This window comes from Oncorhynchus nerka, unplaced genomic scaffold (assembly GCF_034236695.1).
Source record: "Oncorhynchus nerka isolate Pitt River unplaced genomic scaffold, Oner_Uvic_2.0 unplaced_scaffold_2397, whole genome shotgun sequence".
NCBI lineage: Eukaryota > Metazoa > Chordata > Actinopteri > Salmoniformes > Salmonidae > Oncorhynchus > Oncorhynchus nerka.
In genome coordinates this window covers 29,266-41,405 of record NW_027038896.1, presented here as the reverse complement: position 1 = coordinate 41,405, position 12,140 = coordinate 29,266, and the positions used below count along the sequence as shown (strand labels likewise).

Below are 12,140 nucleotides of genomic sequence, written 5' to 3'. Positions count from 1 at the left end.
CCACAGACATACATGGTATCACTTTGAAAGTGCTATAATTATTATACATAACCTTGGCTGCCAAAAGCACAAGACATACTGTTGCATGTTGGTTCATATTATACTGGATTGATCATATAGAAATATAAAAATATTCTTTTAACTAATACAATGGCCTACATGTGGAGTAGAACCATTGACTCACTGCATTATTCTTATAGTATTATCAAGACAACGGTTGTTAACTTAATCACTAGACACTGGCTGTTAACTTCTTAACCACTTAGACAGCTGCTGTTAACTTAACTACTTGTGACAGTCACCAGGTGTCCTAAATATTATGACAGAACTGTCCGCCCCCGCATGAACTGTCCCGTCCACGCTCGGGTGTGGCGCTGTCCACGCGCAGAGAGGACTGAGGTGATCTCTGGGAATAATGAGGAGTTTGTTACAGTGTTGAGACACAACGCTATTGTTCAATCTGCTTTTTTCACGGTCGGGATCAGTAAGACAGATCCTTTTCATTTCTATCCTCGTTTCAATTTGTGTTTCACCGATTCATCATCGTAGAGGAGGACAGATTTAACGACCTGCTAACTAACCAGCAGCATCCTAGTTATCCTAGCTATTCCGTACAGCTCGGTAATAGTCAGCCACTCTACACCAGCAGCATCCAGTTATCCTAGCTATTCAGACAGCTCTGCTAGTTTAGCTATCCCACCAAAGCATCCTAGTTATCCTAGCCAGGTCGGTATAGTCAGAAGAAGCTAGCTACTCTATCAGCAGCATCCAGTTATCCTAGTGAATGGTAGCAGCCTGGTAAGCTACGTAGCACCCTACCAGCAGCATCCTAGTTATCCTAGCTAGTCGGCACATCTCGCAGCTAGCTCAGTTACTCTACCAGCAGCATCCTAGTTACCATAGCTACCACTACATCATCACCGCTCCCGGTTGTTTCTTCCACCTGTTAAATCCCGGTGAGGCTTCTCCCTCTCTCGTTGGGATTGATGGCTACCTCTGTCCGTTCTCTTCACTAGATGGACGGTAACTTTAGTGTTTAAACCTCTGTGTCCAAGGAATGAACTTTTGAATATTATTTTCAGGAAGTCCTCAATAGCAGGTATTGAACCCTGGGCAAATAATCACTAGTCAGAACCTCCCAACCTCAGTATACCTTCATTATAAAAATCATCTTAATATCTGATATTGTGAGTAAACAACCTCTAGAGGCACCTTCCAGACCTCCAATAAATTACATCATTCAACCTCCCGGTTAGTAAATGTACTTCAACATGCCCCCGGAGAAGGCAGAGTAACGACACCAGCCTTTTAGCGGGGCTGACAGACTGACTACAACGTTCGCGTCGCTAAATTAATCTCGTTTTTAAAATGACACACTGCTCGCGCGTTAACCAACGTCTAGAAGTCAGTTCTATTTGTGAAACTCTTCTTATGTTTCCCATCTGAGCTCAGAGTAGATGAGAGATGTAATGTTTGTCTCTGTTGTGTTGAAGACCAATCACAGGAGAGACCAGCCTCCCTGTTCCCAGCTGTGTCCATGAAGAGTGACCGGTTCATGATGCATCCTCTATACTTTAGAGAGGGAGACTTTCTACTGAACAAAGGTAAGAAGAACTCATGGGTCCTGGTCAGTGAGTTAAACAACACTGTCTCTAGTCATTTCTCCTCCCATTTTCCCATTTATTGTTGTTTCTTATAATCACATAGGCTAATCATTTGTCCATTTTCATAGTCCTAAAACAATATTAAACAAACACAACATTGACTCAGTACTGGTTCTCCTTATAGCCTCATTATTACCTCAACTACCTGGTACCCTGCACATTGACTCCAGTACTGGTTCTCCTTATAGCCTCATTATTACCTCAACTACCTGGTACCCTGCACATTGACTCAGTACTGGTTCTCCTTATAGTCCTCATTATTACCTCAACTACCTGGTACCCTGCACATTGACTCAGTACTGGTACTTTTATAGTCTCATTATTACCTCAACTACCTGGTACCCTGCACATTGACTCAGTACTGGTTCTCCTTATAGTCTCATTATTACCTCAACTACCTGGTACCCTGCACATTGACTCAGTACTGGTACTCCTTATAGTCTCATTATTACCTCAACTACCTGGTACCCTGCACATTGACTCAGTACTGGTACTCCTTATAGTCTCATTATTACCTCAACTACCTGGTACCCTGCACATTGACTCAGTACTGGTACTCCTTATAGTCTCATTATTACCTCAACTACCTGGTACCCTGCACATTGACTCAGTACTGGTACTCCTTATAGTCTCATTATTACCTCAACTACCTGGTACCCTGCACATTGACTCAGTACTGGTTCTCCTTATAGCCTCATTATTCCGGCGGTAACATTTGAGAGTGAGGCAAATATATAGCATTTTGCTGAAAAAAAACATGATTATTTGTCTCTCTGAAATGAAGATATTGAACAACCCCATGATTAGATAGTGAACAACCCCATGATTAGATAGTGAACAACCCCATGATTAGATAGTGAACAACCCCATGATTAGATAGTGAACAACCCCATGATTAGATAGTGAACAATCCCATGATTAGATAGTGAACAACCCCATGATTAGATAGTGAACAACCCCATGATTAGATAGTGAACAACCCCATGATTAGATAGTGAACAATCCCATGATTAGATAGTGAACAACCCCATGATTAGATAGTGAACAACCCCATGATTAGATAGTGAACAACCCCATGATTAGATAGTGAACAACCCCATGATTAGATAGTGAACAATCCCATGATTAATCAAATCAAATTTATTTATATAGCCCTTCGTACATCAGCTGATATGTCAAAGTGCTGTACAGAAACCCAGCCTAAAACCCCAAACAGCAAACAATGCAGGTGTAAAAGCACGATTAGATAGTGAACAACCCCATGATTAGATAGTGAACAATCCCATGATTAGATAGTGAACAACCCCATGATTAGATAGTGAACAACCCCATGATTAGCTAGTGAACAACCCCATGATTAGATAGTGAACAACCCCATGATTAGATAGTGAACAATCCCATACCATGATTAGATAGAGAAAAAACACACCAATCTCTTTCAGAAATGCTTTGAACAATAAAAGCTAATTTACTAACATTTCTGAAAAGTGATATATAGTGTTTTGGAATGAAACTCTTGTTATGTTTCCCCATCTAAGCTCAGAGAAGATGAGAGATGTAATGTTTGTCTCTGTTGTGTTGAAGACCAATCAAGCAGGAGAGACCAGCCTCCCCTGTTCCCAGCTGTGTGTCCATGAAGAGTGACGGGTCTATGGGTCTACCTATGAAGTTTAGAGAGGGAGACTTTTCTACTGAACAAAGGTAAGAAGAACTCATGGGTCCTGGTCAGTGAGTTAAACAACACTGTCTAGTCATTTCTCCTCTCCCATTTTCCCATTTATTGTTGTTGTTTTCATAATCCATACGCTCATCCTTTTGTCAATTTGCATAGTCCTAAAACAATATTAAACAAACACAACATTCCCTCCCTGTGTGTGTGTGTGTGTGTGTGTGTGTGTGTGTGTGTGTACTCCCTGGATGATGAGATGTAATCTCATGTTTTGTCCACAGAAACCAACAGGAGAGATCAGAGTCAGAGATTCTCAGTGGTCAGTCTTCCCAGAGTCATCAAACAGACCTGGCCTCCATATTCAGTGTATGTGGTCCTGTTATGTACATTTGTTTTTGTTTACCTCAAGTAAAGTTGATCTGTCAATCATTCTTTAATGTGTTAATGAGAAAGCATTTTATTCTCTTGCTTAACTTATTTACTTTATTTATTTCAGATGCTTGAAGAGAAAATTATGACATTTGTGAAGAACGAGCTGAAGATATTCAAGAGGATTCTTAGTCCAGAATTCCCAGAAGGCTTTGAGAGTCAGAAACAGGATAAGGAAGTGGTGGATGCTGAAGATGAGAAGCAGGAGAGCAGTGCCAGAGAGGGGGCTCTGAAGATCACACTGCACATCCTGAGGAAAATGAACCAGAAGGAGCTTGCTGACACACTGGAGAAATGTAAGATCTGTCTGCCTCATGTTGAATGATGTTTTATAACATTTAAAAGCTGTAGCTAAAGTACAGCTAAAGTAGCTGTGTAACTCAATGATATTGTAGCTGCCTTAACACAACACCTAGTGACCTCATCAAGTAGCAGCAGGGATGTGTTGTACTGATTAATTTAGAGAGAGACAACATTAATAATACCATCAATAATACAGTCAGTTAAGATAATAAATTATTATAATTGAAAACTTTATAACAGTCCTACAATACTGTAGGTATTAAAACAGACGTAATATTAATATCCTCTGTGTTATTTCTTCATTCAGATGAGCTCGCTGTGATTTGCAAACGTGAACTCAAATCTAATCTAAAGAAGAAGTTTCAATGTGTATTTGAGGGGATCGCTAAACAAGGAAACCCAACACTTCTCAATAAGATCTACACAGAGCTCTACATCACAGAGGGTGGAACAGGAGAGGTCAATAATGAACATGAGCTGAGACAGATTGAGACAACAACCAGGAAACAAGCAAGACCAGAGACTGCAATCAAATGTAACGACATCTTCAAACCCTTAACTGGACAAGACAAACCTATCAGAACTGTGCTGACAAAGGGAGTCGCTGGCATTGGAAAAAACAGTCTCTGTGCAGAAGTTCATTCTGGACTGGGCTGAAGGAAAAGCAAATCAGGATGTCCAATTTGTATTTTCATTCCCTTTTCGCGGGAGCTGAATTTGATGAAAGAGGACAAACACACTTTCATTGAACTTCTTAATCACTTCTCAATGGAAACCAAACAATCAGGAATCTCCAGCTACAACAAGTACAAAGTTCTGTTCATCTTTGATGGTCTGGATGAGTGCCGACTGCCCCTAGACTTCCAGAAGAACAAGATCTGTTGGGACGTCACAGAGTCAACCTCAGTGGATGTTCTGCTGACAAATCTCATCAAGGGAAATCTGCTTCCCTCTGCTCTCCTCTGGATAACTACCCGACCTGCAGCAGCCAATAAGATCCCTTCAGGGTGTGTTGACCAGGTGACAGAGGTACGAGGGTTCAATGACCCACAGAAGGAGGACTACTTCAGGAAGAGATTCAGTGATGAGGACCTGGCCAGCAGAATCATATCACACATAAAGACATCAAGGAGCCTCCACATCATGTGCCACATTCCAGTCTTCTGTTGGATTTCTGCAACAGTCCTTGAACACATGCTGAAACATAAGAGAGAAGAGATGCCCAAGACTCTGACTGAGATGTACACACACCTTGTGGTGTTTCATACCAAACAGAAGAATGAAAAGTATCTTGGGAAAGAAGAGACAGGTCCACACTGGAATAAAGAGAGCATTCGGTCACTGGGAAAACTGGCTTTTCAGCAGCTTGTGAATGGCAATCTGATTTTCTATGAAGAAGACCTGAAAGAGGCTGGCATTGATGTTAATGAAGCCTCAGTGTACTCAGGATTGTGCACACAGCTCTTTAAAGAGGAATGTGTGCTGTACCAGGACAAGGTGTACTGCTTTGTTCATCTGAGCATTCAGGAGTTTCTGGCTGCTGTATATGTGTTCCTCTCATTCATCAACAACAATGAGAATGTAATGGACAAACTGCAATCAACGTCCAGGAACTTTTCTGTGAGGATCAAACAAAGGCGTAAAGTTACTTTCTACAAGAGTGCTGTGTATAAAGCCTTACAAAGTGAGACGGGAAACCTGGACCTTTTCCTCCGCTTCCTTCTGGGCCTCTCACTGGAGTCCAATCAGAAGCACTTACGAGGTCTACTGACAAAGACAAGAATCAGCTCACAGAGCCATGAAGAAACAGTCAAGTACATCAAGGAGAAGATCAGGGAGAATCTCTCTCCAGAGAGGAGCATCAATCTGTTCCACTGTCTGAATGAACTGAATGACCATTCTCTAGTGGAGGAGATCCAAAGCTTCCTGAGATCAGGAAATCTCTCAAAACCCAACCTGTCACCTGCACAGTGGTCAGCTCTGGTCTTTGTGTTGCTGACTTCAGAAAAGGAGCTGGATGTGTTTGACCTGAAGAAATACTCCAGATCAGAGGAAGGTCTTCTGAGGCTGCTGCCAGTGGTCAAAGCCTCCAGAGCTGTTCTGTGAGTAAATAAAATGACATATAAGAACTAATCATCAGGAAGAAATATTCATTATAAAATATGTATTATAATATGTATATAATATTATATTGAAAAACATATTGAATAAATGCATTGATTTTCACATTAGTATAACAATATGACCATACAATTCTAGGAGACGGAAGATTAATCTTTATGTTGTTTGAGAGAATAAACCAAATGCATCTGCCATTGTCCTTCTACACTACTGGTGTTAAATGAACAGTGTGTTTGTGAAGTCATGATTATCTCTTTATCAGGCTGTCAGGCTGTGGAGTCACAGAGGAAGGCTGTGCTTCTCTGGTCTCAGCTCTGGAGTCAAACCCCTCACACCTGAGAGAGCTGGACCTGAGTAACAATGACCTGAAGGATTCAGGAGTGAAGCTGCTCTCTGCTGGACTGGGGAATCACCACTGTAAACTGGAGACTCTGAGGTCAGTATTATCAGATATGAAAGCACTTTTATGTATGTAGTTCTCCCATTTGAAAAAGTCGTAATTACTCTGAAACATTCACTTATAGTGTATTAAAGTAGTCATACGTTTAGTATTTGGTCCCATATTCCATGCCTGCAGTGATTACATCAAGCTTGTGATTCTACTAACTTGTTGAATGTATTTCCAGTTTGTCTTGGTTGTGTTTTAGATGTTTTTCCTAATAGAAACTGAATGGTGAATAATGTCCTGTCATTTTGGAGTCACTTCACTTGTATTGTCAGTAAGAATAGAAGATGTTTCTGAACACTTCTACATTCATGTGGATGCTACTATGATGATGAATAATCAGGAATGAATAGAGAATGATGATGAATGAGAAAGTTACAGAGGTACAAACCCCCTCTGTTATTGGTGATGGTGAGAGGTTAGCGTGTTTTGTTGTAGCCTCTGTTATTGGTAATGGTGAGAGGTTAGTATGTTTTGTTGTACCCTCTGTTATTGGTAATGGTAAGAGGTTAGCATGTGTTGATGTAGCCTCTGTTATTGGTAATGGTAAGAGGTTAGCATGTGTTGTTGTAGCCTCTGTTATTGGTAATGGTAAGAGGTTAGCATGTGTTGTTGTAGCCTCTGTTATTGGTAATGGTGAGAGGTTAGTATGTTTTGTTGTAGCCTCTGTTATTGGTAATGGTGAGAGGTTAGTATGTTTTGTTGTAGCCTCTGTTATTGGTAATGGTGAGAGGTTAGTATGTTTTGTTGTAGCCTCTGTTATTGGTAATGGTGAGAGGTTAGTATGTTTTGTTGTAGCCTCTGTTATTGGTAATGGTGAGAGGTTAGCATGTTTTGTTGTAGTCTCTGTTATTGGTAATGCTGAGAGGTTAGCATGTTTTGTTGTAGCCTCTGTTATTGGTAATGGTGAGAGGTTAGCATGTTTTGTTGTAGCCTCTGTTATTGGTAATGGTGAGAGGTTAGCATGTTTTGTTGTAGCGTCTGTTATTGGTAATGGTGAGAGGTTAGCATGTTTTGTTGTAGCCTCTGTTATTGGTAATGGTGAGAGGTTAGCATGTTTTGTTGTAGCCTCTGTTATTGGTAATGGTGAGAGGTTAGCATGTTTTGTTGTAGCGTCTGTTATTGGTAATGGTGAGAGGTTAGCATGTTTTGTTGTAGCCTCTGTTATTGGTAATGGTGAGAGGTTAGCATGTTTTGTTGTAGCCTCTGTTATTGGTAATGGTGAGAGGTTAGCATGTTTTGTTGTAGCCTCTGTAACTTTCTCACTCATTATTATTCATGATTCTTTCATGATTTTTCTTAATCATGGCATCATCAGGATTAGCTTCACTGTCTAAATAGATATGGTGTGGACTGTATACTCAATACAATCTAAATCTGATTCCTCACTGTCTCAATAGATATGGTGTGGACTGTATACTCAATACAATCTAAATCTGATTCCTCACTGTCTAAATAGATATGGTGTGGACTGTATACTCAATACAATCTAAATCTGATACCTCACTGTCTAAATAGATATGGTGTGGACTGTATACTCAATACAATCTAAATCTGATTCCTCACTGTCTAAATAGATATGGTGTGGACTGTTTACTCAATACAATCTAAATCTGATACCTCACTGTCTGTCTTCTGACTGATACTGCTTTTTAAACTGGTCTGGTCAGTCTACTCAAATGATTGTACTGTTCATGTTTCTATCTGCAGGCCATACTTTGATCATTTGTCATTTTTATGATGATACACTATTTTACGAATAGATATGGAAGGTTTCAGGACACTGATATATCTGACATTGTTGAAAAAATATACTGCCACTATTTTCACCTCCAAAGAATATCAGTGTGGTTTTAATATGATTTGACTCTTTGCAGGCTGTCAGGCTGTCTAGTCACAGAGGAAGGCTGTGCTTCTCTGGTCTCAGCTCTGGAGTCAAACCCCTCACACCTGAGAGAGCTGGACCTGAGTAACAATGACCTGAAGGATTCAGGAGTGAAGCTGCTCTCTGCTGGACTGGGGAATCCCCACTGTAAACTGGAGACTCTGAGGTCAGTTTTCCTGTAGTTGGTCAACAAGTGATAACTGTTCACCAGATCCACATGTGTTTACCAGACACACAGTTTTACATTTGGTGCTATGCTCCAGCATTTTGGATATGAGATGTTTCTTATTTGGCAACAGTACAGAATGTCACCTTTTATTTAAGGGTATTCATACATACATGTTTTACTGTTTAGAAATGTATCGTGAATGACGAATAACAAAGTTATAGAGGCACAAAGATCAGATTTTTTTTAACCTCCCCTGTTATTGGTAATGGTGAGAGGTTAGCTCACTGTCTGTCTTCTGACTGATACTGATTTTTAAACTGGTCTGGTCAGTCTACTATAATATTTGTACTATACATGTTTCTCTCTACAGCAATACTTTGATCATTTGTCATATAATGATAAAAAATATAGTGTCACTATTTTCACCACCAAAGAATATCAGTGTGGTTTGAATATGATTTGACTCTTTGCAGGCTGTCAGGCTGTCTAGTCACAGAGGAAGGCTGTGCTTCTCTGGTCTCAGCTCTGAGGTCAAACCCCTCACACCTGAGAGAGCTGGACCTGAGCTACAATCACCCAGGAGACTCAGGAGTCAGACTGCTCTCTGCTGGACTGGAGGATCCACACTGCAGACTGGAGAAACTCAAGTATGTAGAGGGTTTATGTCAATGTTCATATCAGACATGTTTGACTTATCAGGATAGTTAAGACAAACATTCTGACTACCACTTGGACAAAGTTATATGCTGATAACAAAGTTGTGTATTCAGTGTTCAGTGAGTTCAGTGTAAATCTCTCAATGACACACTCTGGACACACACACACTGGACACAGACACACACACAGAGGACACAGGACTTATACACACACTGGACAAACACACAAACACACACACACACTGGACACAGACAAACTGGACACACACACACAGGACACACACACACACACAGAGGAGACAGGACTTATACACACACTGGACACTGGACAAACACACACTGGACACACACACACTGGACAAACACACACTGGACACACACACTGGACTCACGCACACACACACTGGACACACACACACACAGGACACACACACACTGGACACACACACACGCTGGACTCACACACACAGACACACACAAGCACTGGACACACAAAAAACTCACACACACACTGGACACACACAAACTGGACACACACACACTGGACACACACTGGACACACACACACAAAAACACACACTGGACAAACACACTGGACACACACACACTGGACACACACACACTGGACACACACACACACTGGACACACACAGACACACACTGAACACACACACACACACACAGGACAAACATTCGCTTGATATATACGTGTGTGTGTGTGTGTGTGTGTGTGTGTGTGTGTGTGTGTGTGTGTGTGTTCAGGTGTATCCCTTAATGACTGTCTGTTCTTCTGCTTACCGCTACAGTGTGGAACATGGTGGAGAGAACAGAATGAAACCTGGGCCTAGAAAATGTGAGTGTTGACTGCTGTGAAGAATATGACTAAGAATAAGTCTTAATTCAAGTTAAGTCAAAGTCAAAGACCACCATCATTACTTACTTGGTCATATTAAATATCAGCTGTAGTTCTACAGAAGCAGAAATCAGGGACACCAAAGTTTACAAAGAGTTGCTTTGACAATGTGTGTGTGTGTGTGTGTGTGTGTGTGTGTGTGTGTGTGTGTGTTTGCGTGTGTGTGTGTGTATTAATGGGAATAAGTGTGTTTTATATTACCATACAGTATAACATATGATCATTCAACAAGTCTCAAGTTACCTTAACTTCTCCTTTTGATACCTAGAAACATCTACATTAAATGAATTAGTGAAAAGTGAGTTAACATTCTAATGTGAATGATGATGATTTCTAATATTGTGTCTGGTTTCATCCATCAGATGTCTGTGATCTCACACTGGACCCAAACACAGTAGACAGACGCCTCTCTCTGTCTGAGGAGAACAGAAAGGTGACATGTAGGACAGAGGAGCAGCCGTATCCTGATCACCCAGAGAGATTTGAGGACAGGGAACAGGTGCTGTGTAGAGAGGGTCTGACTGGGCGCTCTTACTGGGAGGTAGAGTGGAGTGGGAGAAGGGCTGGTATAGGAGTGACATATAAAGGAATCAACAGGAGAGGAGGGGTTAATGATTGTGGTCTTGGTTGGAATGACAAGTCCTGGAGTCTGTTATGCTATGACAACCGTTTCATTGCCTGGCACAATAATAAACCCACTACCATAGACGTCCCCTCCTCCAGCTCCCACAGAGTAGGAGTGTATCTGGACTGGCAAGCCGGCACTCTGTCCTTCTATAGAGCCTCCTCTGACACACTGACCCACCTGTACACATTCACCTCCACATTCACTGAGCCCCTCTATCCAGGGTTAAGGGTTTGGGGTGATGACTCCTCAATGTCCCTGTTAAATAATAACCTGTAAATAATTGCCATGGTAACAGTGATACAAACACACACACTGAACACACACACTGGACACACACTAGACACACACACACACACACATGACACACACACAGACTGGACACACAAACACACACTGGACACACAAACACACACTGGACACACACACACACACGTCTTCCTATAATAGTGAGGACCTTGACACAGGACCTTGACCTTCAAATGAGGACTATCATTTCTGATAGAAATGGGAACAAACAGACACATCATTCCAGCACCAAGTGGTCCCACAACCACAGAGGTGAAAATATTACAGGAAAATTCTGCAAATGTTGATGAAGACGTCACTCAATCCACCCAAAACAACATGCAGTCTTTCCACAAGACTCCCATGAAGTTATAGTGTGACGTTATGAGTTGACGTTAAAGTAACATTCTCAGAACATACTGCACTTGTTTTATACTGTTTTAGATGGATCCTCTGTTTATCATCTTGTTTTATACTGTTTTAGATGGATCCTCTGTTTATCATCTTGTTTTATACTGTTTTAGATGGATCCTCTGTTTATCATCTTGTTTTATAGTGTTTTAGATGGATCCTCTGTTTATCATCTTGTTTTATAGTGTTTTAGATGGATCCTCTGTTTATCATCTTGTTTTAGATGGATCCTCTGTTTATCATCTTGTTTTATACTGTTTTAGATGGATCCTCTGTTTATCATCTTGTTTTATAGTGTTTTAGATGGATCCTCTGTTTATCATCTTGTTTTATACTGTTTAAGATGGATACTCTGTTTATCATCTTGTTTTATACTGTTTTAGATGGTTCCTCTGTTTATCATCTTGTTTTATACTGTTTTAGATGAATCCTCTGTTTATCATCTTGTTTTATACTGTTTTAGATGGATCCTCTGTTTATCATCTTGTTTTATACTGTTTTAGATGGATCCTCTGTTTATCATCTTGTTTTATACTGTTTTAGATGGATCCTCTGTTTATCA

General features: G+C 40.8%; 1 protein-coding gene across 1 annotated transcript; it reads left to right on the top strand.

Annotated features, from left to right (window-relative positions):
• Positions 1-5,649: 5,649 nt before the first annotated feature.
• On the top strand, positions 5,650-10,388 carry LOC135567197 (ribonuclease inhibitor-like). Its single transcript, XM_065014626.1, has 6 exons — positions 5,650-5,749; positions 5,972-6,086; positions 6,449-6,622; positions 8,509-8,682; positions 9,159-9,332; positions 10,148-10,388. The coding sequence occupies exons 1-6, from the start codon at positions 5,650-5,652 to the stop codon at positions 10,203-10,205; spliced, it is 795 nt and encodes a 264-aa protein (XP_064870698.1). The 3' UTR covers positions 10,206-10,388.
• The last annotated feature ends 1,752 nt before the right edge of the window (positions 10,389-12,140 follow it).

What these genes read in the sequence shown, in the direction of transcription:
- LOC135567197 (XM_065014626.1), top strand. Translation starts at nt 5,650, where the DNA reads ATGGACAAACTGCAATCAACGTCCAGGAACTTTTCTGTGAGGATCAAA. An exon ending in TCAGAAAAGGAGCTGGATGT is followed by an intron (nt 6,087 to 6,448) that starts GTTTGACCTGAA and finishes TCTCTTTATCAG; the next exon opens with GCTGTCAGGCTGTGGAGTCA. An exon ending in TGCAGACTGGAGAAACTCAA is followed by an intron (nt 9,333 to 10,147) that starts GTATGTAGAGGG and finishes TTACCGCTACAG; the next exon opens with TGTGGAACATGGTGGAGAGA.